The following is a 20,897-nucleotide window of genomic DNA, read 5'->3' as shown; positions in this document are numbered from 1 at the left end:
AAGGTTCAAGTGCAATTCTGATTTTGCTAAACAGATGCACTAGCATGAATGAGGTTTTCGGATATCCAGATCCTGCTTCTTCTATAGCATCCTGCCCAATGGGTGGCAGCTTTGGTAATGTGAAATGAAGGCTAGTGGTGTCCTGATTTTTGATCTTCTAATTTTTACAATGTCTTTGGGAGGCTCTTTGTTCTATGTAAGATCTAGAATGGTTTTACTGAGTTCTATCTGATGTGATTGATATAAACTGTGTTTCTGGCATAAATACACTTGGATATTAGTAGAAAATAATAAAGACAATGATAAAAATAACAGATATTTAATATTTACCATGTGACTAACATTATTCTAAGTACTTTACATGTATTAGATTATTTAATCTACTCAATAACGTTATGGGTTGCTGCTGTTATTGTATTGTTTTAACCAGCTGGGTAACAAACAAGCTCAGCAACTTTGTTAACTAATGAAACTAATGTAAGCTAATAAAAAATAATGAATGAAAGATCCAAGGATTACTTATATATAGTACTTTTTTCCTGCCCAAATAATATCTGCTTAAAGATTTAAAAAAACAATTAAAGTTATTCAGTTATTAAAATGTCCTTTGTACATCTGCCATAAAGTAGCTACTGTGTATATTCTTCAAGACTTAAAGAAGAAAAGATATTTTAGCCAAGTGACAGTGGCTCACACCTGTAATTCTAGCTACTCAAGAGTCTAAGATCTGAGGATCATGGTTTGAAACCAGCCCATGCAAAAAAGACCATAAGAAGCCAGGCGCCAGTGGCTCACACCTGTAGTCTTAGCTACTCAGAAGGTTGAAATCTGAGGATCATGGTTCAAAGCCAGCTCAGGAAGGAAAGTCCATGAGACTCTTATCTCCAACTAACCACCAGAAAACCAAAAGTGGTGCTGGGTCTCAAGTGGTAGAGCACTAGCCCTGAGCTGAAGAGCTCAGGGACAGTACCCAGGCCCAGAGTTCAAGCCTCATGACCAACAAAATAAAAAGTCCATGAGACCCTTATTTCCAATAAATAACTCAGAAAAAGCCAGCTGTGGTGTTATGGCTCAAGTAGTAGAGTACTACTCTTGAGCCCAAAGAGCCTCAGGGACAGTGCCCAGGCCTTGAGTTCAAGCCCCAAGTCTGGAAAAATAATATTCTTAGGGTATCAAAATAACTGTGTGTATATGTTTATATAAAGACATATGTGTATTTTCTGATGCATTTTTCCAGATTATTTATAGATTCTCAAAAATCATGAGTCATGAAAATGATTAGGATAGTCAAAAGGTCGGAATAATTATGGGGAAGTACTGATAGGGTTCATATGAATTTACTGGTGCAGACATTTCCTCCTCTTGTCTGGAAAAGCAAGCCAAAAGAACACTGACGTGAACCACTGAGTGAGACTATGGACAGATATGAGAGCAACAACATGTCTTTGCTGTAGCTTCCATGAAAATGGAGAAAAAGTTTCCCTTCCAAGAATGCAGAAACACGGAGAAGGATGTGGAGAGATGCAAAGTCATGTTCACAAAAGAAATCTACATGGGAACGAAAGGCCTGAACATGTGCATCCATCAACCTGAGAGCCCTGCTCTCAAAGATGACCACAGCAGAAATCTGAGTGGGTGGGAGATTGCACAAAGGTAAAATGCTGAGGTATTCTTTTCTCCTTTCAGGTATCCATAAACATACATACACACACACACACACACACACACACACACACACACACACACACAGCTTTACTGGACAAGCAGTGCTATTATTTATTCCTTAGGGAAAAGAAGTGCATTCACCCAATGGCTTCAGTTGGAAGGAAAATCTAAGCACAACAGCCCAGTCCCTTTTTATCTATTACAAGAAAACCTGCCCTTCTTCTTTGAGTTGAGGGTCAGGTCTGCCCATTAGTAGAAGGGCAGGTGGTTTGTGCCATCTTCACCGATGACACTGTGTGGAAGGGTAACTGTCCAACTCTGGATTCATTTTTTTGAGAAACTCGCACGAATAGTTTAAACTGTATTCCCCAGTAAAGGGCTATGCCAATTACCTAAAATTTCACAACTCCAAAGTTTGAGAATTAAAGATTTTCTCTAATTCATCTGATGGCAAATCTTAAGTGACTTGAGTCATTGGGAGCCAAACCAGACTTTGGCTGACATGAAGCTACTTGAACTCTTTATCCACTTAGAACTTTGCTTCTGATAAAATAGCCAGCAGCTGCATGTACTATTTAAATTTAAGTCCATTAAATAGGATTCAAAATCAGATGCTTAGTCATACCAGTCAATGCTCAGTAGCCAGCCATGTGTGACTGATGCCATAGCAGATAAAGACATTTCTGTCACTACCAAAAGCTCTTTATAACATTTACTACAATGAAGTCATGTGTCCTCATAGACATGTATGTGATAAGGAGTATTAACTCAGTCTGCATATATACGTATATGTATATATAATGTATTTATATTATATATGTATACATATATGTTATACATACATTTATGTATAATATATACACATTGTATATAAGCATTTGCCCTCTAAATCTAAAGAACAGAATGAGGAGTTAGAGGCAGAGATTATTCCATGTTACATTTATCACAGAGGACCACAGATGTGATTGTGAACTGGTATCACTTTTTATCAATAGCAAAGTCAACATATTTTCTTTCGTTTGCATTCAGATTTTTACTTACTTTACTCTAAATTGGTTCTGAATAGAAGAATGCAAGAGCAGGGTCCTCAAGCTCTAATAACAGGGAGAGAACCATGTAGGATTCTCTTCTCTACATATGCAGGCACTATTAAGAATAATCACAGTAGAGGATTTTTTAAATATGCTTTAAAGAAATCATTGTTCCAAGGAGATATAAGTGCTGTTCTGGCAGAGAGACAGTGGCTAAATGGCTAGGAGACTTCTAAGGCTTAATAAAGACGCCATGGATGGAAGTTCTAAGTTGGGTGGGCTGTAGGACCAGGTGAAATCCAAGGTCCATCCATTTAAGCAAGTCTGGGATAAAGTAATTGCTTGTTCACAAGGATTTTTCTCCACTATTTTCCATGTAGATAGGACTGGATAGATAGTTTTGGACAAGACGATTACAGTTCAGTACATACTGTGGCTTCCTTGAATACCCCCAAGGCTGCTGCACGGTGGTTGCAAGTGGGTCAGCGAAGCCATGCTTCCTTCCAGCTCTTCAGACTCATAACACAATAGCCACGTACTGGACAGCACATATCTACCATAGCTGGCTTAATCTCTTGCTTAATCTCTTGGGAATGCACTACTTAAGGGATATGACAGGTGCCCAGCTAAACAGGTCAAAAACCATCAAGACACGTGTTTTGAATGTCCTACAGGTTTTAAGCTATCTCAATCTCCTTTATGACTTCAGACAAGTAGTTTACCTGGACACAGCCTTAATTTTCTCATCTGCAAAATAGGGAGAACACCCCTTGGTTCACCAGCCTCAGAAGTTGTTTTGGATGGAAATCAGTATTAAAATACAGAATCAACTAACGTAGGAAATTAATTTTCCATTCTGAAGAGATGCATTGCCTTCACTGTAAATGGGGAAATTCCATACAAGCCTTATAAAGTAATACCTATTAAAAAAAACTACAACCAATAATCTGTGCCAGTGCCTTGTGAGATTCTCAAAATATTTCTGAGGCTTCAACACGGAGTAGCTTTTATTTAGAACATAAATTGGATTTCCGCTTGTAAAGTAAAGCATGAGATAATGTCCTTTGTCTTCATTTGACAGTGAAGAGGTCTTTCAGTATTGGCCAAGAATCTAATCTTGGACCGTACCAAAACACAACCATTTGCTTTCTAAATTGCATCCAGAAAGATGTGACAGGAAAGTGCTTGCCTCAGAGAGAGCTTTTGCCAAGATTTTAAGGCTTCATGCTCAGATCATTAAAAATGCCCAGCTCTACCTTCTTTCAGTATAGCATTTGGCTTTTCAATTTGAAGAACATTTGAGATCCTGCCTCTCTTGAAACTTCCCAGGTAAGCTTCACATTCCTGGCCTTTTAAAGATCAGTATGGATGCTGTCCAGGAAAATCCAAAGACCAAATGGCATGAGTAGCATACCTGTCCTGTTGGCTTTCCTAGGCTTACTGCATGCATATGTTATTGTAAGCAACTAGAAAGTTTGAAGAGTGACAGGGATACATTTAAGAAAAAATTGACATCAATTTTGAACATTAGTCCAATATTAAGCTCACAGTATATATTTAGCATCAGTCATATCTAGTGATGCAAGAACCTAATTAACTACTGATGAATTGACAGAGTTCTCACAGAATTGTAGAAGCGCTTGTCCAAGGGACAAGACAGTGATTTAGTTGGCATTGTATCCACAGATTTAAACACTTCATATGGCATTTTACAAAGCTCTAGAAAACTGAAAATTGAAAAGTGAAACGTTTTTCTAACATAATTCTCTCAAACACTTTAAAAACCTTACTAAAACAGGTTTTTTTCTTTTTTTTACAATCACTGTAAATTTCACTTACAGCTTTCTTTAAATCCATAAATTAGACTGCATAGTTGTATGATTACTTAATTTAGATTTAGGTAGAAATCCTGGATGATATATTCAAGATAGAATGATTTATGAAAAGGGTAGCATTTCTTCCTCAAAGTCTCCTCAGTTAAACTCTGTGTGAGCTGAGATGCAAACTCAAAAAAGGAAGATCATCCTCTTCTGAAGCACACAATTCTTCTAGTATTAGTACATTGCCTATCTGATTCTTTTTCACATTCTTTTGTCAAGACAGCTTCCTTTGGAACTTCATGTTTGGGGGAGTGATCATTTTCTAGAAAGTTAACTTTTGTTGGTCCTCTCTGGATTCTTTTCACAAGCAATCAGGGCCTGAGTTTCTAATTCAGGATCCTAAGGAATGATTTGAATGTTAACTTTCTTTCATCTTTTTTTTTTTATTACACCCAAAGCCTCTTTGAAAAAGTTAATTATGAAATTTCTCACATCTTGAGTCCTCTATACACTCCTTCTTGTGCTCAAATATTCCCCCCCGCCCATTCCACTAGGAAAGATGAACTCCTGCAGTTCTTTTCATTCCTAATAAAAGACAGTTTCTTCCCAATCACCACCAGGGAATGGATGATCACATAAAGGGCTGAGAACGGAAAGGGGATGGTCATCACAAATCTGACCCGGGCACTTGGTCCCAGTGACTTGTGACTGCAAATAAATCAACAAGTTTTCATTGAGCACCTACCTACCAGGTGCTTGGCCTTGGGCTAAACCACCGCTGAGTAGGCCTAGTGCTAGAAGGGATCAATCAGCTCAGGCTGAGCCAGAACTGGGCTGAGCGCCAGCCTGCCCCAAGACCCCAGAGCGCCTGGCCGCCCAGGAGGACTTCAGTTTACAATGGACTGCTCCAACCGCTTCAGGCAGAGGTTACAATCTATTCCGCAAGACGCGAGTTTCAAGGACATCCCCCCAAACAAAACAAAACAAAACAACCCCCTCCCCCCCAAAAAAAAACCCTCAGCCAGAATAAGCAGCAAAGGAACCCAGGACAAGAGAGGAACTCGGATTTGCGTCTGGGATAATCTGGGAGAAGAAAGTGCAGAAGGAAAAGAAAAAGGGGGGCGGGGGAGGTGGTGTTGAGGCCGAATGGGGTGTCTCTAACAGGCGCCCGCGAATGTCGCCTGTTGACCTGGGGGTAGAGAATGGGTGTCCTGGAATCCAGAGGGCGAGCCGACCAGCGAAGAAGCCAAGTGTGATCTCGGGTAAATTCCCACGCGCCCCGGGCTGCACAGCTTTGGGCAGCAGGAAGGGAGCGCAGGGGACGCGAGCAGGCACGGGGATGCGCCGGGCCAGCCCCACACTTCAGCGGCCGCCGCCGCGCGGACCGACAGAAGGACAGACCGAAGGACGGACAACCCCACACCTAAGAGCTTACCTTCAGGATTGGCACTGATGAAGACCCGGACGCTGCGGCCGGCGGGCACCAGGTGAGAAGGCAGGGCCGTGAGGTTGCCCGAGAAAGCCGCCCGCCGGAGCGCGGAGTCCCGGGGACAGGGCAGCTTGGTGCCCGCGCCGGCCGGCCACATCGCCCCGTGGGAGGAACAGCCGCCACCACCGCCTCCGGCTGCTCCCGGGGATCCTGTCCGCGTCTGGGCTCCGCGACGGTGGGGAGGAGGGGGCACGGGACCCGCTAGGGCGACGTCGGCAGACGACGGAGCTCAGAGCCGCTCCGAGCCCGCGGCGCTGCTGGCGAGCTCCGGGGCGCGCACCACCCGCGCGCAGGGAGCGGCCATACGAACCCCTCGGGTCCCTGTCGCCGCCGCCTCCGGCCCCGGTGGGCGGCCGCCTTCGCTCCTCGCCGGGGATCCGCGCCGCAGCCCGGCGGGAGCCGCGCGCGGCGCCCGTTTGCGCCGGGAAGAGCCCGCTCCGGTGGCCGAGCCGGCGGCCATCTCCCCGCCCGCGCCCTCCGGGGGTGGGGTGGAGAGGGTGGGAGACCCTCCGGGCGGCGGGGACTGAGCGGAGCCTCAGCGGAGGGGGACTGAGCGGCTGAGGACGGCGGATCAAACTTTTGGAGATGTCCGAGTTGGGAAGGGACCCCGCCTCCCGCGCAGCGCACAAATAACCGGGGTTTGGACCCGGGGAGGTGGGGTGGGAGTGGGCGCAGGTGGATCAAGGAGCCGCCCGGGATCTGCCGAGGAAAGTCCCAGTGCTCGGGGCCGCCTCCCTGTCCGAGGATAAAATATAAAAACAATCGATCAGCCCGAGAGACCTGCCCGCCCCCCTCCGACGCGCCGAAAGGTCAAACGAGCCCTTAAGCGTCTCCTGCAATGCACGCGTGCGGGCGTCTGCGCGCAAGGAGTCCGGCCTCAAAGTTCGACTTAAGTCACCAATCTCCGAACCATCGCGGGGCGGGGGGGATCCGAAGGAGGAGGGGGCGTCCCTGTCGCCCTGCCTCTCCTGGCTCAGGTGGCCGCCGCGTCTTGCAGCAGGGGCTCCCCCACACTCCTCCGAGCAGGGGATTTTATAGTCAAAGCCCAGACGCTCACGTGCCCCTCGCCCCCCTCGCCGCGAGGTGATGGAGCTTTTCGGGGATCGAATCTCTGCGGGGAGGAGGTGGGGGGGGGGAGTCTCAGAGGGCCCTGTGGCTCCCAGAGATCCTTCCTGTTGTGGCGGAGACGCATCCCCTGCTGTTCTGACTGCCTGCTGGCTCCTGGGCGGTCCGCAGAGCAGCGAGCATGCCTGGCTGCGCTCTTGGGCCTGGTGGGTGGGTGGGCACCCTTGGGGGTGCCTCTCCTTTAGCACTCCCCGAGATGCAAGCAAGGGGCTGGCATAGTGCAGGTGGTCCCTGATTGGGATAGAAATTTCAGAAATCAGAGTTGGCCTGGGGCCATAGATTTTTATTTTTTAATTTAAGGAAGAAAAAAAAACCCCTCAACAACTTTAAATTGGTTTTCCAAGTCGGTGCACAGATTGAGGTTGGCTCCCCGAGAGTGGGCTGAAGGAACCCCAGACTGTACTAGCTTGGGTGGGAGCTCAAGGTGGACGTGCATCCCAGATGACTTGGGATGCAGATGTAAATAAAACTGGTGACCCCTCCTCTCTACTTGCTGAAATCCTGCATAAATGGGGGAGGAAGGGAAGCTTGTCAAATAAAAGTGTGATTGTCCTGTGTGTGTGATTCTTAGAGTCTGGCCTACAAATCCCTCTTTCTGAGCTTCTAGCCTTTGTGTTTTTAGAGAGAAGGGACAACATCTACAAGCTGTGGAGAGGGCTGCAAGGTGCAGATGAGGCTCTCAGTTGCAAGTTTTATCCTCTCAGCCTCAGGCTCCTTTTCTACTCCAGCAGCACCTGGCATCCTCCTGGCCTGCACTTCCTCTGGGCCCTGCTGGTGGCAGTGAAGTCCTATGCAGGGATGTTTATGTTGTGAGCACACCCAGCACACAACACACAAGTGCTGAGGTCACCTTTTTGGGGAAAATGGGTTTGTAGGTTTTCAAGGCTGCCTCTCCACTCTCCCCCCACTGAGGACCTGCAGTGATAATGTGATGCCATCCATAAACCAGCGTTAAGTATTCTCAGCTATTTGTTCAATTAGTTCAATATAGCAATTATCTTTCTCTGTCCAGACTCATCATTTCCTGGTGGGAACATTCTCCAGCAGGAATGGTATCCAGAGGTTTCATTCTGTCCTTTAGCACTGAAGCTATGGGAGAGGGTTATGAATCTATAGCATCTGTTACAGTCTCAGCCTTTATGAAGATATAGTATCTCTTACAAAGGCAAGGAGCCAGGACTACATTATGCCTGATCTCTCAACACTGTCTATGGAAAATGGATAAGAAGTTGCCAGATTGTTCTGGACCTGTCTTTCCTCCTCACCCCTACCCTCACTTATTTATTGATTTATTTCTTGAAAATAGAATTAGTAGTCATGTCTTCTGACCTTTGCTTCAAAACTCAGTGTTGCATTTACTTTGGATGACTTTGGGATTCTTGGCAGGCTCAATAACCTAATTAACTGTTCTAGACAGGCTGAAGTTTAGCATCTGCAGACCAGGGCTGCAGAAGAGAGAGACTGTCACACTGTCCATGAGGCAGAGAGCTTAGAGAGGCTTTATCAACCAGCAGCACTACAGGTAGAACAGCCTTGCTTTGGGAGTATCCAAGAGGTTTCTGCACAAGAACAGCTGATCATTGACCCCCCCCACATATATATACACACAGACACAGACAGACAGACAGACAGACAGACAGACACACGTACTCACTACAATCTTCATTCACATCATCCTTGCTAACATCTCAAAGCATAGAAATTCATTTCTTGGCATACAAGGGAGGAGATACCATGGTGATAACATGTAACTATGAATTCCCCCGTTTGAGGAATCAGAATGATTGATTGATTGATCAATCACTGGATAAATAGAGAAAAGAGAGAAAAAAAGAGAGATCATGAATGGTATAAGATGAACATTTTACCTTTTTTCCTAATTATTAAATATTGAAAGTTTAATTACATTTTGCACATGCGGAAACCAAGGCCCCCAAACATGAAATGAGCTGTGCAAGGTCATAACTAATTAATAGGACAGTCAGGCCTAGGGATAATGCCACTGTCCTAGTAATCTTTGCAACATGACAACTCCATTTGCTAATTGCTCACATCTGGCCCTGGCCATCATCTTTAAGAGCCTGAACAATGACTGGGCAAGCCCAGATCACAGGTATGAAAGGCTGCTTTTCATGTCTGCTTTCTGGATAAGGAAATGGGGTGACAAGATCACCCAGGACTATGCTCTTCTGAGTTTCTTCTTTCCTTCTATTTTTGTTGTTTTCTTTTTTTTCCTGTTTTTGTTGTTTTCTTATAAGACCAAAGGGATATATCCATTCCATTCCAGAGGTAGGCTAGATCATTTTAAACATCTTGAAATATGAAGATAAAAGTATAAGAAAAACATGCACCTGGGACCAAGCATTCTCCTCTTCATTTCTCTACTACACCTGGTGAACAGATTACAGCCCATGAAGAAAGCTTGAATCATTATAAAACAATGGTCCCTGCCCTTGATGAAGCACTGCTGTGCAAAGATAAAATGACTCTGAGCATCTTTCTATTCACTGAACTAAACAGTCTTATGATCATGGAATCCATGTCCTCTTGATACACAAGTAATGCTCCTCCCATGAAAATTAATTTTATTAAACAACAAGAAAAACAATTAGTATCTGGTGATATTCCTATGCTAAGAATCTCTTTTATACTAAGACACTATTGAGCTGCAGTAGGTATTTCATTCAATTGCATTCCATCTAGTGTCTGGGCCCAGAAATTCTTATGTGCCAGTCTGATGTCTGTATTTGGACACCTCTGTAGGTCTTCAGTATACCTTTATTTTTCCTTGCTGGTCCTGGGGCTTGAACTATGGGCCTGGATCCTGACCCTAAGCATTTTTGTGCTCGAGGCTGGCCTACCGCTTGAGCCACAGCTCCACATTCAGCTTTTTGTGGTTAATAGGAGGTAACAGTTTCATGGACACTCTTGCTCCAGCTGGCTTCTGCGATAATCAGATCTCAGCCTCCTGAGTAGCTAGGATTAAAAGCCTGAGCCACCAGTACCTGGCATTGCTGTGTAGCGCTTTTATGTGTCTATATCTTAGCATGATAGATATGTACTTTGCTTGTTCTAGTCCATGGCATGCAGATGTACTTCATCTACTTGCTGTGAAGGTTATGATTTTTCACCTAGCTGTTGGTGGTATTACATGTCTAGTTCCTGCTGCTTGTTATGATAGTGAATCTGGAAAAATCAGCAACAAGAGCTTATTAAGAGTGAGTGACTCTGCTCCAGAATTTGCCTTTAGGTACACTCACTGATCATTAAATATCCTGACCAGAAAACTTCTCATTTTTTTTTCTGTATTTGTACTACTGGGAGTGGGTCTCTTTAAAACAAAGCCTCCTCGTGTTATAAAAGAAAAACTAAAACATTCCAAAGTAACATACTATACCACTCACTCTGTCTCTCCTGGAGAGTAAAGCCAGTGATAATGCTGTTTGTATTTCTTAAACTTGAGAAAGGATATCAGACATAATATTGTTATTCATGCTCCCAGTGGTTCTCTGATTTGGTGATAAATATTTGAATCTTCTTTGCCAATGTGAGAAATGAATAATACATGCCCAGTGAAGCCAAGACTCCACTTCCCCAATTTCCCAAAGCTTAGGATATGAGCTGGACCAAACAGAGCCCACTCACTGGTGTACAAAATGGAAATATTCGGTGGATATGAGAATTTGTCAGTGCAACAATTTGCCAACAGAGATGGTTGATTCAGAGGTGTCTGCAGCATGATAGAATTCACGGCAGCTCAGTTTTAAATAAAGTGACACCTTTCTGAAAGTGCTATCTGATGTTTTCATGACTCAGAAATTCTAACTTTGTAACCACCCCCTCCCAAATCTGTTTAATGTATTTTCTGATCTATCTCCCCCTTACAACCTTCTAAACACTTTGTAACACATGCCACACAAAGAAGAAGAAAGTAAATTTTGAAGTAAACCTGTATTGATTATTTGCTATTTCTAAATTAAGTGTTTTATTTTCAGTTTCTGATGGCTAACTTCACCCACCCCAACAATCTCAGTATACATCTTAAAAACCCTCCTCTTCTATCACCTGACTCTTTTTTGGAGAATTGGCTTTTATAATGCACTTCCATTTATGGCACCTTACCTTGAGTTTTAACCCTTAGATGCAGGTTCTTCCTTGGTGATTTTCCTCTCCTTTATATGAAAAAGTAGCTCCAGAGACTTTAGTGATGTGTCTAAGTTTGTTGAGAAGCTGTATTTGTGAATACTCAAACTAGCCAATACCAAAAAGCCAACTTCTGAACACCAAGCTTGCATCAATGAGATCAATTTGGTTACATTAATAAAAATTATTAAATCTCTCTGTAAAATTATACTAGTAGGCAAAGCCACCAATAGAAGGTATAAAACCTCCTTGGGTGGCATTGTTGGCTATATTATGTGTTAATATTGACTCTTTTTAAGTACAAGCTAAATTTTACTTTGAATTTCACTAATACTTTTGTAGATGAGTATGCTTTTTTCCCTTACTATAATAGATAACTGAGACATCAAAAACAAAGTTTTTATTTAGTTTTGGAGTATTCAATGAATGATTGGTAGACCCTGCTACTTTTGGGCCTTTGAGGAGGCATCAGATCATGGCAGGGCAAAGCTACTCATCTCATGGTTGGATATGAAAGACAGGAAGAGGAAGAGACTGAAAATCCTCTTGGAGAACACATCTCCCAATGACCTAAAACCTCCCCTTAGGCTCTATATTGTAGCTGAATGATAAGTGTGGACCATCATATTCAGCTCCTTCCACTGAGGTGGATGGAATCTCACGGGCTTTTCTACTCAGGATGGCCTGGAATTTTGATCCTTCTGACCTCAACCTTCCATACCTTCCATAGCATGACAGGCCTGTGTCACTGTGCCAGGTTACCAGTGAGAAAGGATGCTTTGTGAACTTTGCTACCTGTGCTGGCATTGAACTTCTAATCTTCTCACTCTCACCCTGCCAACTAGCTAGGATTACAAGTGGAAGCCATTGGCACTCAGCTTCATTCTGCTCTTTATTTGTATTTAATAAGCTTTGTTTGTTCTTAAGATAATGACCCTATCAACATTCCTTTTGCTTGAATTTGTTATAGAATTGAACGTACGTGTTTTCTGTATCTCCTTTTGCAAATTTAAATTATCCTATTGCCAAAATTTAGACAGCTACATGCAAAAAATTATCATTAATTAAAAATAAAAGAGAATAAGCAGCCAATTATGATTGCTTTGGGATGTTGAGAAACACCAATGAATTGATTCCAAAGCAATATCTATCTATCTATCTATCTATCTATCTATCTATCTATCTATCTATCTTTTATTGTGAAAAAAACCATACAGAGGGGTTACAATTACATGGACAAGGTAATGAGTACATTTCTTATCAAGCACTGTTGCCTCCTCCTTTGTTTACCCTTCCCTTCCCTTCCCTTCCTTTCCCTTCCCATCTTCTCCTCCTGCCTCACACACCCTCCCCCTCCGTGCCAAAGTTGTAAAGTTCATTTTTCGACATAATGACTTGTACATCTCATTGTTGAAGTGGGTCCACCTGTATCCCTCTTTAAACAATTTGTTTTTGCCCTTCCCCTCTACAGAATCCAAATAGGGAAAGATGAAGTAAAACTCTCCCTCTTTGCAGATGACATGATTTTGTATTTAAAGAATCCCATGGAATCCACTCCCAAATTACTTGAGCTGATTCAAAACTTTGGCAAAGTAGCAGGGTATAAAATTAACCCTCAAAAATCAATGGCTTTTCTGTATTCCAACAATGAGAAAAGCGTGGCTGAAATCAGGAAAGCAACTCCATTCATAATAGCCCCACAAAAAATAAAATACTTTGGAATTAACTTAACCAAAGAAGTGAAGGACCTCTATGAAGAAAACTTTAAAAACCTGAAAAAGGAAATCAAAACAGAACTTAGAAAGTAGCAAAACCTCCCATGCTCCTGGATTGGAAGGATCAACATCATGAAAATAACAACACTTCCCAAGGCTATCTGCAAATTCAATGCAATACCTATCAATATTCCAACCTCATTCTTCAAGGAAATAGAAGAGGCAATCCAAAAATTGATATGGAACAATAAAAGACCCCGAATAGCAAAAACGATCCTTAACAGAAAGAACAGTGCTGGAGGAATATCAATATCGAATTTCAAACTCTACTACAAAGCCATAGTAATCAAAATAGCTTGTTATTGGCACAAGAACAGACCTTAGGACCAATGGAATAGAATTGAAAACCCAGAAATGAACCTACAAACATATAGCCATCTAATCTTTGATAAAGGAGCTAAAAAAATCGAATGGAAGAAAGACAGCCTCTTCAGTAAATGGTGCTGGCAAAATTGGTTAACTACTTGTAGAAAACTAAAGCTAGATCCTTATCTATCACCCTGTACCAGAATCAACTCCAAATGGATCAAAGACCTCGGAGTCAAAGCAGACACTCTGAAAACATTACAGGATGGAACAAGAGAAACCCTAGGTCTCCTTGGCACAGGCCAAAATTTTCTTAATAGAGACCCAGAAACACAACAAATCAAAGAAAAGTTGACAAATGGGATTGCATCAGATTGCAGAGCTTCTGCATGGCAAAGGACATAGCTAGCAAGATCAATAGAAAGCCCATGGATTGGGAAAAGATCTTCACTAGCCATACAAAGAACAAGGGTCTCATATTTAATATACTTGGAACTCAAAAAGTTAAATCCCCCAATAACAAATCCTCAAAGAAACAACTACCCAATAAATAAGTGGGCTAAAGACTCAAAGCAGTTTTTAAAATTCTTGACTCCTGCCATTTCTTGATAAGTATGGCAAAATCATTCCATCGTTATTTACTTATTTTTATTATTGTTATTATTATTATTTTTATTGTGAAAATACTGTACAGAGGGGTTACAATTACATGGGCAAGATAATGAGTACATTTCTTAAGCATCGTTATTTAGAATAACCTTTATATTTAAGAGACTTTATTTTCCCTCCCCACATAAATATAGCATAGTTTTTTATTATAAAATAATATGTTTTTAATATAGCAATAAGGGTTCCAAAATATATTATTATGAAATGTAACTATGAAAAAATGTATAAGATTATTAAAGGTACCACATGTAGATCTTCATATGGATCTACTTCTGTATAAGTTAAGATATTTTACTGGCAAATAATTAAAACCAACAAGGAATTGCCTGTAGTAATATAGACATTTATTTCAATTGCAAAATAGTAATGGAATTATATGTTAAGAAAAATGGGAAACAGAGCCAGGTGCTGGGGGCTCATGCCTGTAATCTTGGCTACTCAGAAGACTGAGATATGAGGATCACTGTTCCAAGCCAGCTCAGGTAGAAAAGTCTCCATGAGACTCTTATCTCCAAGAGACTCTTATCTCCAATTAACCACTGAAAAACTAGAAGTGGTGCTGTGGCTCAAAATAGCGGGTTAGCCTTGAACAAAAGAGCTCAGGATAGCACCCAGGCCCTAAGTTCAAGCTCCATGACTGACAAAAAGGCAGGGAGGGGATAGGAAATGGGACCATGCTTGGGGAAAGGAGAATTCTTGTTTTTCCATGTCTCAACTCTAGCTCTTTCTAAACATCATGGCTCTCTATAAGTCTGTATCCATAACCTTCCCTTACCTATTCTCATATACTCTTTGTGTGAGTGTGTAAGCTTGGTATTTAACATCTATAAGAGAGCAGAGCCAACCCATAGCTCAGACAACATGGAAAAAATGACCAACTTTTTCTTGAAATCTTTATTAAGACTTATCAGAAAGCAAAATAATTGAACACATACATTGTGTTTACATTGAAAATGTATTTACCTGTGGATATTTATACTCTTCTAGGAAATTATCATACATGATCACCAATAATAAAATCAGGGCTGGGAAGTTGGCTCAGTGGTAGAGCTCTTGCCTTGCATGCCTGAGGCCCTGGGTTCGATTCCTCAGCACCACATAAGCAAAAAAAAATAATAATAATAAAATCAAATTGTAGTAGTTTGTATTAGGAAGAAGTAGAATATTACTTAGGAAGAAGTAGAATATTACTTAGAATCACTTTATTGCCCCTAAATTTACATGTACTTCCTATTAACAAAGACATAATAACATTTGTAATTATGAAGTGATCATTTCTTAGAAAGATTTCTGTAAATCTTTCCTTTAACTTAAATAAATGCCTGCCTCAAAATTAATTTAAACACCATTTCTAGAATATAAGATGCTTAAGGGAGTAAAGCTAAATGGAAAATACTAAATTAGGGTACTTTTGCCACTTTCTCTAAATAATTGTGTCAATAATGATATGACAATAAAAATGTGCTGTCAAATCCAATGTATGGCAAAATTATCTTGTGAAATCAAATGCTGCTTATGTATATAAGATATAAAAGTAAAGCTCAACTGGATGCTTACAGGATCATGCCTGTAATTCTAACAGCTCAGGAGGCTGTGATCTGAGAGCATTTCCCAAGGTTCTTGGGGTCAACAAAACAGAACTTCTGTTGATGACCTGAAGCATATGAGCACTTACTGGAATGTTAGTGGCTAGTCACTTTGACACTGGACAGGGCTGGAGATCTCGACTCAGAAGACAGGAGGGGACTGGAAGAGGACAGTTAATGGAATTCAGTCAAAATAGTGAGACGAAAAGAGACGTTTAGGGCAACCTGCATGCTGCAGTTTCTCTGGATAATGCCACTCTGGATGTGGCATTGCCGTTGCATCATAATTACTTTTGGTTCCTGAGGCCAAAGAGTCTGGGAGACTGAATATTTGTCTTGCACCAATTCTCTAAACCTATAGCATTCTCTAAATCCTAGGAGTTTGAGATTAAACTCAAAATCCTCAAACAGCCTCCCCAAACAATGTACAAGTCTACTCCCTCTATAAGGCCCAGAACATTCTGGTGCCATGAACAAAAGATGGATGGAATGCTTTTTTATGCCTCCATAACAATATTAGAATAATTATCTTGCATCTCTCCAAGACTCAGATGCCTGGCAAAGCTCCTTACTCCTGGACTACATCCAAGAAAAGAATGTGACCTAAAAAGGATCCTTTAATCAGCCAGCCTGTATGTCATGATGCTCACACCATGGTGTTCACTGCTTTCTCTCATGGGCTATCCCCAGAGGCGCTCTGTCAGGACCTCATGACAATTACTATAGACAGAATTCAAATAAGCTGGGCTTTTCTGCGTGAAAAAGAAACAACAGAAGATTAGAAATATTGACTCAGCAGAGTAGAGGTGCTGTTCACAAATGCACTGCTAGAAATGAGAAAGGACAGCTTATAGCAACAGTAAAAAATTATGTATGTATGTATATATCACTTTTATATAGCAGAAGTAGTATCTTTTCACACATCCCCCTCTCACATACTACTCAGCGATCTAGGGCCACTTGATTTTGAGACATATATCTCTAAAAGGAAAGAGCCTTCCCTGAAATTGACACAGTTCAACTTGCAAGGTCTTGGGGGCAATATTCAGTGACAAAAAGCCCATACAACTCAGAAAGAGAGACCAATGGCTCCATGCTAGCCACTGGTAAACATCTCAGGAGGAATTGGAGGCCAGTAACAATCAGGGAGGCAGAGCTCCTGGTAGAATTATAAAATAAGTACCAAGAAAAGAGCTCCTGCAAGTGGGTAAGGCGGGGACTGATGGGAGAAGGATAGAAGAATGAAGGGGGAAATGGGGAAAATGTAGGCAGGAATTCATTATCTATGCCATAGATTGAGAAATACAAAGGAAGGAGAGTGAAGACGTTGAAGGGATGACACCGATCAAGATGCATCGTACACATAAACTGCTTTGTTAAATGGCAAAAATTCAATATAAAACCTAAAATGAAGATAAGTAAGGGAAGCATTGGGTGGAGAAGGGGTGAGAATGTTGGAAGTGGTGACACTGATCAAGATGCACTGTATTCATAAACTGCTTCAGTGGATAGCAACTCCTTTGTAGAACTACTTAAAGATAATAAAAGCATTAAAAAAGAGGAGCGTTGAGGATTATTTTATGCACATTGCTGAAATCATGGCAGTTGTGTTGTATATGGGTAACAGTAAAAAAAAAAAGAAAAATAAAAACCAACATTCTTGAGTGTCTTTCACTGGGCTGGATATGTTCTATGAGATTCAGAGATAGTATGTATTTCCACACATTCACTCCATAGAAAGGGACTATTATTTTGACTGTTCTGCAAATGAGAAGACTGAGGTAAATTGATATCAAGGAACTTAGTCCAAATTCTATAGTTAGGAAGTGGTGACACCTGGATTGTAATGAAAGACCTTTGGTGCAAGTTGGATATTCAGTTTACCCATCTCCCAATGCTAGATAGCATACCAGTGCAATTACCTAACAAAGGACCAGTAGCCCAAGACAGGAAAACAAGAAGGAAATTCAAACTGCCATATTTGTCTTAAGAAGAGGGGAAGTAATGTTATGAATATTCAATGTGTGTCACAGTCATTGTACCATTGTCTCATGCGACTTTCTATAGGCTGGAGCAAGATATTATTATTATTTTTACAACTAAGCAATCTGAAGCTGAATGAAGTTAAGCAAAAGGTTCATTCCTGCAATACTTGTTAATTGTCGAAGCAGAATCCACGCTCCTTCCACTACAGGATTGATATTGTTTCTGAAGAGTGCAAGTGGCAGCTGCAAGAATGAGCTATTAGAAACCTCGTTCATTCACATACTCACCCATTTCATCTCTTCATTCATTCATTCACCAGATACTCATTAAGCACTTCTAGACTCCTAGAACAAGCCTAGTCATGAGGAAGTACAACTGTTTATGGGGTTCCAAAAAGGTGGTGTTTGTGTGGGCATGCACAAATAAAACCAATAAGAGAAAAGCACACATAAAGGACATTTAGCTGACACTAGTACAATGAAAGCTACACGGAAATGTAGTGTCACAGTGAACAACACAAAAGGGCCAGGGTTTAAAGGAGTTTGTTAAGTTCTGTCTACAGAAACAGAAAAAGCCGTCTTGGCAGAGTTTTGGAGACAAGTTGATAAATGTGGTTCTGATGCTGACTGTAACATTTAGTAAATCTTTTTTATTTTTATTTTTTATTGTGAAAATACTGTACAGAGGGGTTACAATTACATGGGCAAGACAATGAGTACATTTCTTATCAAGCATTGTAGCCTCCTCCATTGTTTCCCCTTCCATCCCTTCCCATACTCCACTCCCCCCCATTTAGTAAATCTTTTCACTTAAGCATCAGCATTTTCCTTGGTGAAACCAATGTTGGGGGCTTGTTTTATCATCTTGGATGTATGTATATAAACGTGTGAGTATGAGTGAAAGACCAACATTGTGCCTGGTGTTCTGTACAAACGATTATTGTCAGAAAGGAATTCCAACTGTGTTCATAGTTGTTTAAAACTATGGATTTAAAACAACTCTAGTGTCTGTTATCTTGTTTATATCCTTGGATACATAATACATAAACTAAATAATCCATAAACTAAAAACAAACCAATCAACAAAATCTCCATTGGAGAAAACTTGGCCCTTTGCATCTTGTTTTTGTGTGCAAAAGTTGTGAGACTTCTAGTAAGAACTTATTTGTGATCAGTTTAGCCAAGATACAAAAAAAAATTCTAGAGAAGGAGTAAAGTACAGCAATGAGAACAAAGATTGGAGAAGCAAACTGAGTCCCCAGAAGTATTGCAAAGAAGAAAAAGACATCATAGAATCCTGAAGGTAACCTTGAAGTCTGGAAGCAAAAGAACCGTGCTGTTTAACTAAGATAAAAATGGAGCCTGGAACAAGGCTCCCCATTAGATTTGTGCTCAGTAGTAGAAAGTTTATTTTGGGTTGGAGCTGGGGAGCTATGGAACCCTGTGGTTTCATGTGCTATGAGGGTATAGAAGTATCAGTAAGTCTCTAAATATGAACACCAAAGGGGTCTGGGGAAAGGCAGCATTGTGCACTTCCTAACTTCTTAACTCTGGCATTGGCTCTTTCCTCTTCAGGCTTTTGGAAGATAATCCTAATGAATCTATTTCATTTTCCATTCTCCCTTGTACAAGCGTTCTCTTTCTAAATTGTTTCCTGTTTGTGTTTCATCCTTCCTTTACAAGTTTACTCTGACAAAATCAAAGCATCAAACTTAATATTATAATACTACATTTGTTCATTCTAAATGGCTTAACTTCTAGCTTTCGAGGTTATCTTGTCTCATCACTCTTCTAAAAGCCTTCCTAGACTTTGCCAATGACAGGGGACTAATTTTCATCTTGTTCCTCTTTAATAGTTGTATTATTACTCTGTAGACAGTTATGCTACTGGAACAACCAACCACAAAAGCACAAAAATCCATCTCTTTAGCATTGTCATTTAGGTTTTAGCTAGAGCAATTCAGAGAGAGAGGGGGAGAGAAATAAAAGTCATTGGACTGCAAAAAGATTAGAGTGGTAAATCTATCTTTATTTGTTGTCAGCATGACCTTCTTTGTAGGTTATCCCAAAGATTCTGCTAAAAAATTACTACAGCTAATAAAAGTTTGGCAAGATTGCAAAATACAAGCTCAATAGACAAAACCAATTTTATTTCTATAGTCTAGCAATGAGAAATACAAAAAAGAAATTAAGAAGTTAATTTCATTCATAAGAGTATTCCAAAGATTAAAATACTTTAGGAATAAATTTAGGAAGCAAAGTACAAAACTTGTGTGCCAAAACTATAAAATTATCAGAAGAAATTAAAGATCCCAAAAAGGAAGGATGCCCTAAGTTGAAGGACCAGAAAACTCAGGATGTGGTAACAGTGGAAGCACATTAATCTCCAGATTTAATAGGATCCTTACTGAAATTCAGTTGGATCTTTTTTACGAACATAAATTAACTAGCCGAACCCTAAGCTTCATTTAGAAATGCACACTTGAAGGGGCAATCAATCCAGGTAGAAAAAAAGATGACACTAAAGAATGGTTTACAGTACCAGATTTCAAATACTGCCTATGAAGCTACAGTAATTAATATAGAATGTCATAAGACTATGAATAGACATATATATAAAAGAAGGAACACAAGAATCCAGAATTAATGTTTTTGATGAGTTATTTTTTTTGATAAAGGTTCCAAGATAATCCATGAAGGAAAGAAGAATATTTTCAATGAATGTTACAACAAAAAAGAAGCAATTTGGACTTCCCACCCACACAATACATAAAATGTGCAGGAAATGAATCAGAGACTTAACTTTATAAGCTAATAGTATAAGACTCTTAAAGGAAAACATAAGAGTAAATCTCTGTGCCTTTGACTTAGTCTATGTTTTCTTAACTATATTATCCAAAGCATAAATGATAAAAAATAATACTGAGCAGCTCAAACTTGATTGCTACTCTTGAGGATGAAGGGTTCTGACTTGGAGGCAGCTCAAGAAGAAAAGTTTGCTAGACTTCAGCTCCCAACTAACCTGCAAACAAGGCTGGCAGCATAACTCAAGTAGTAGAGCATCAGCTAAGCCAGTGTTGAGGTCTTGATTTCAAAGTTCTAACCCTAGCACTAGCAAAAAAGAGTAAAAAGTAAAAAACTAAGTTATCAAAATAGAAGAGCTTATCAAAATGTGAAACTTTGTTTTGCCAACAAGTTACCAGGAAAGTGAAAGGCAATACATAACGGGGAAATACTTGCAGATTAGATATCTGATCAAAGGGATTTGTATGTAGAATATATAATGAACTCTTTTAATTCGAA

At 40.7% G+C, this 20,897-nt stretch overlaps 1 protein-coding gene across 1 annotated transcript in view; it reads right to left on the bottom strand.

The window, feature by feature from the left end:
* The window catches only part of Nwd2 (NACHT and WD repeat domain containing 2), a 125,173-nt gene extending 119,071 nt beyond the window's left edge, over nt 1-6,102 (bottom strand). Inside the window, exon 1 of the mRNA XM_013009002.1 lies at nt 5,952-6,102. Coding sequence (XP_012864456.1) covers nt 5,952-6,102 — 151 coding nt within the window. The remainder of the gene's footprint in view (nt 1-5,951) is intronic.
* Between the last annotated feature and the right edge of the window lie 14,795 nt (nt 6,103-20,897).

The sequence above is a fragment of the Dipodomys ordii genome, unplaced genomic scaffold, assembly GCF_000151885.1.
Source record: "Dipodomys ordii isolate 6190 unplaced genomic scaffold, Dord_2.0 Scaffold8, whole genome shotgun sequence".
NCBI classification, from domain to species: Eukaryota; Metazoa; Chordata; class Mammalia; order Rodentia; family Heteromyidae; genus Dipodomys; species Dipodomys ordii.
This window is presented reverse-complemented; position numbering and strand designations above follow the sequence as displayed.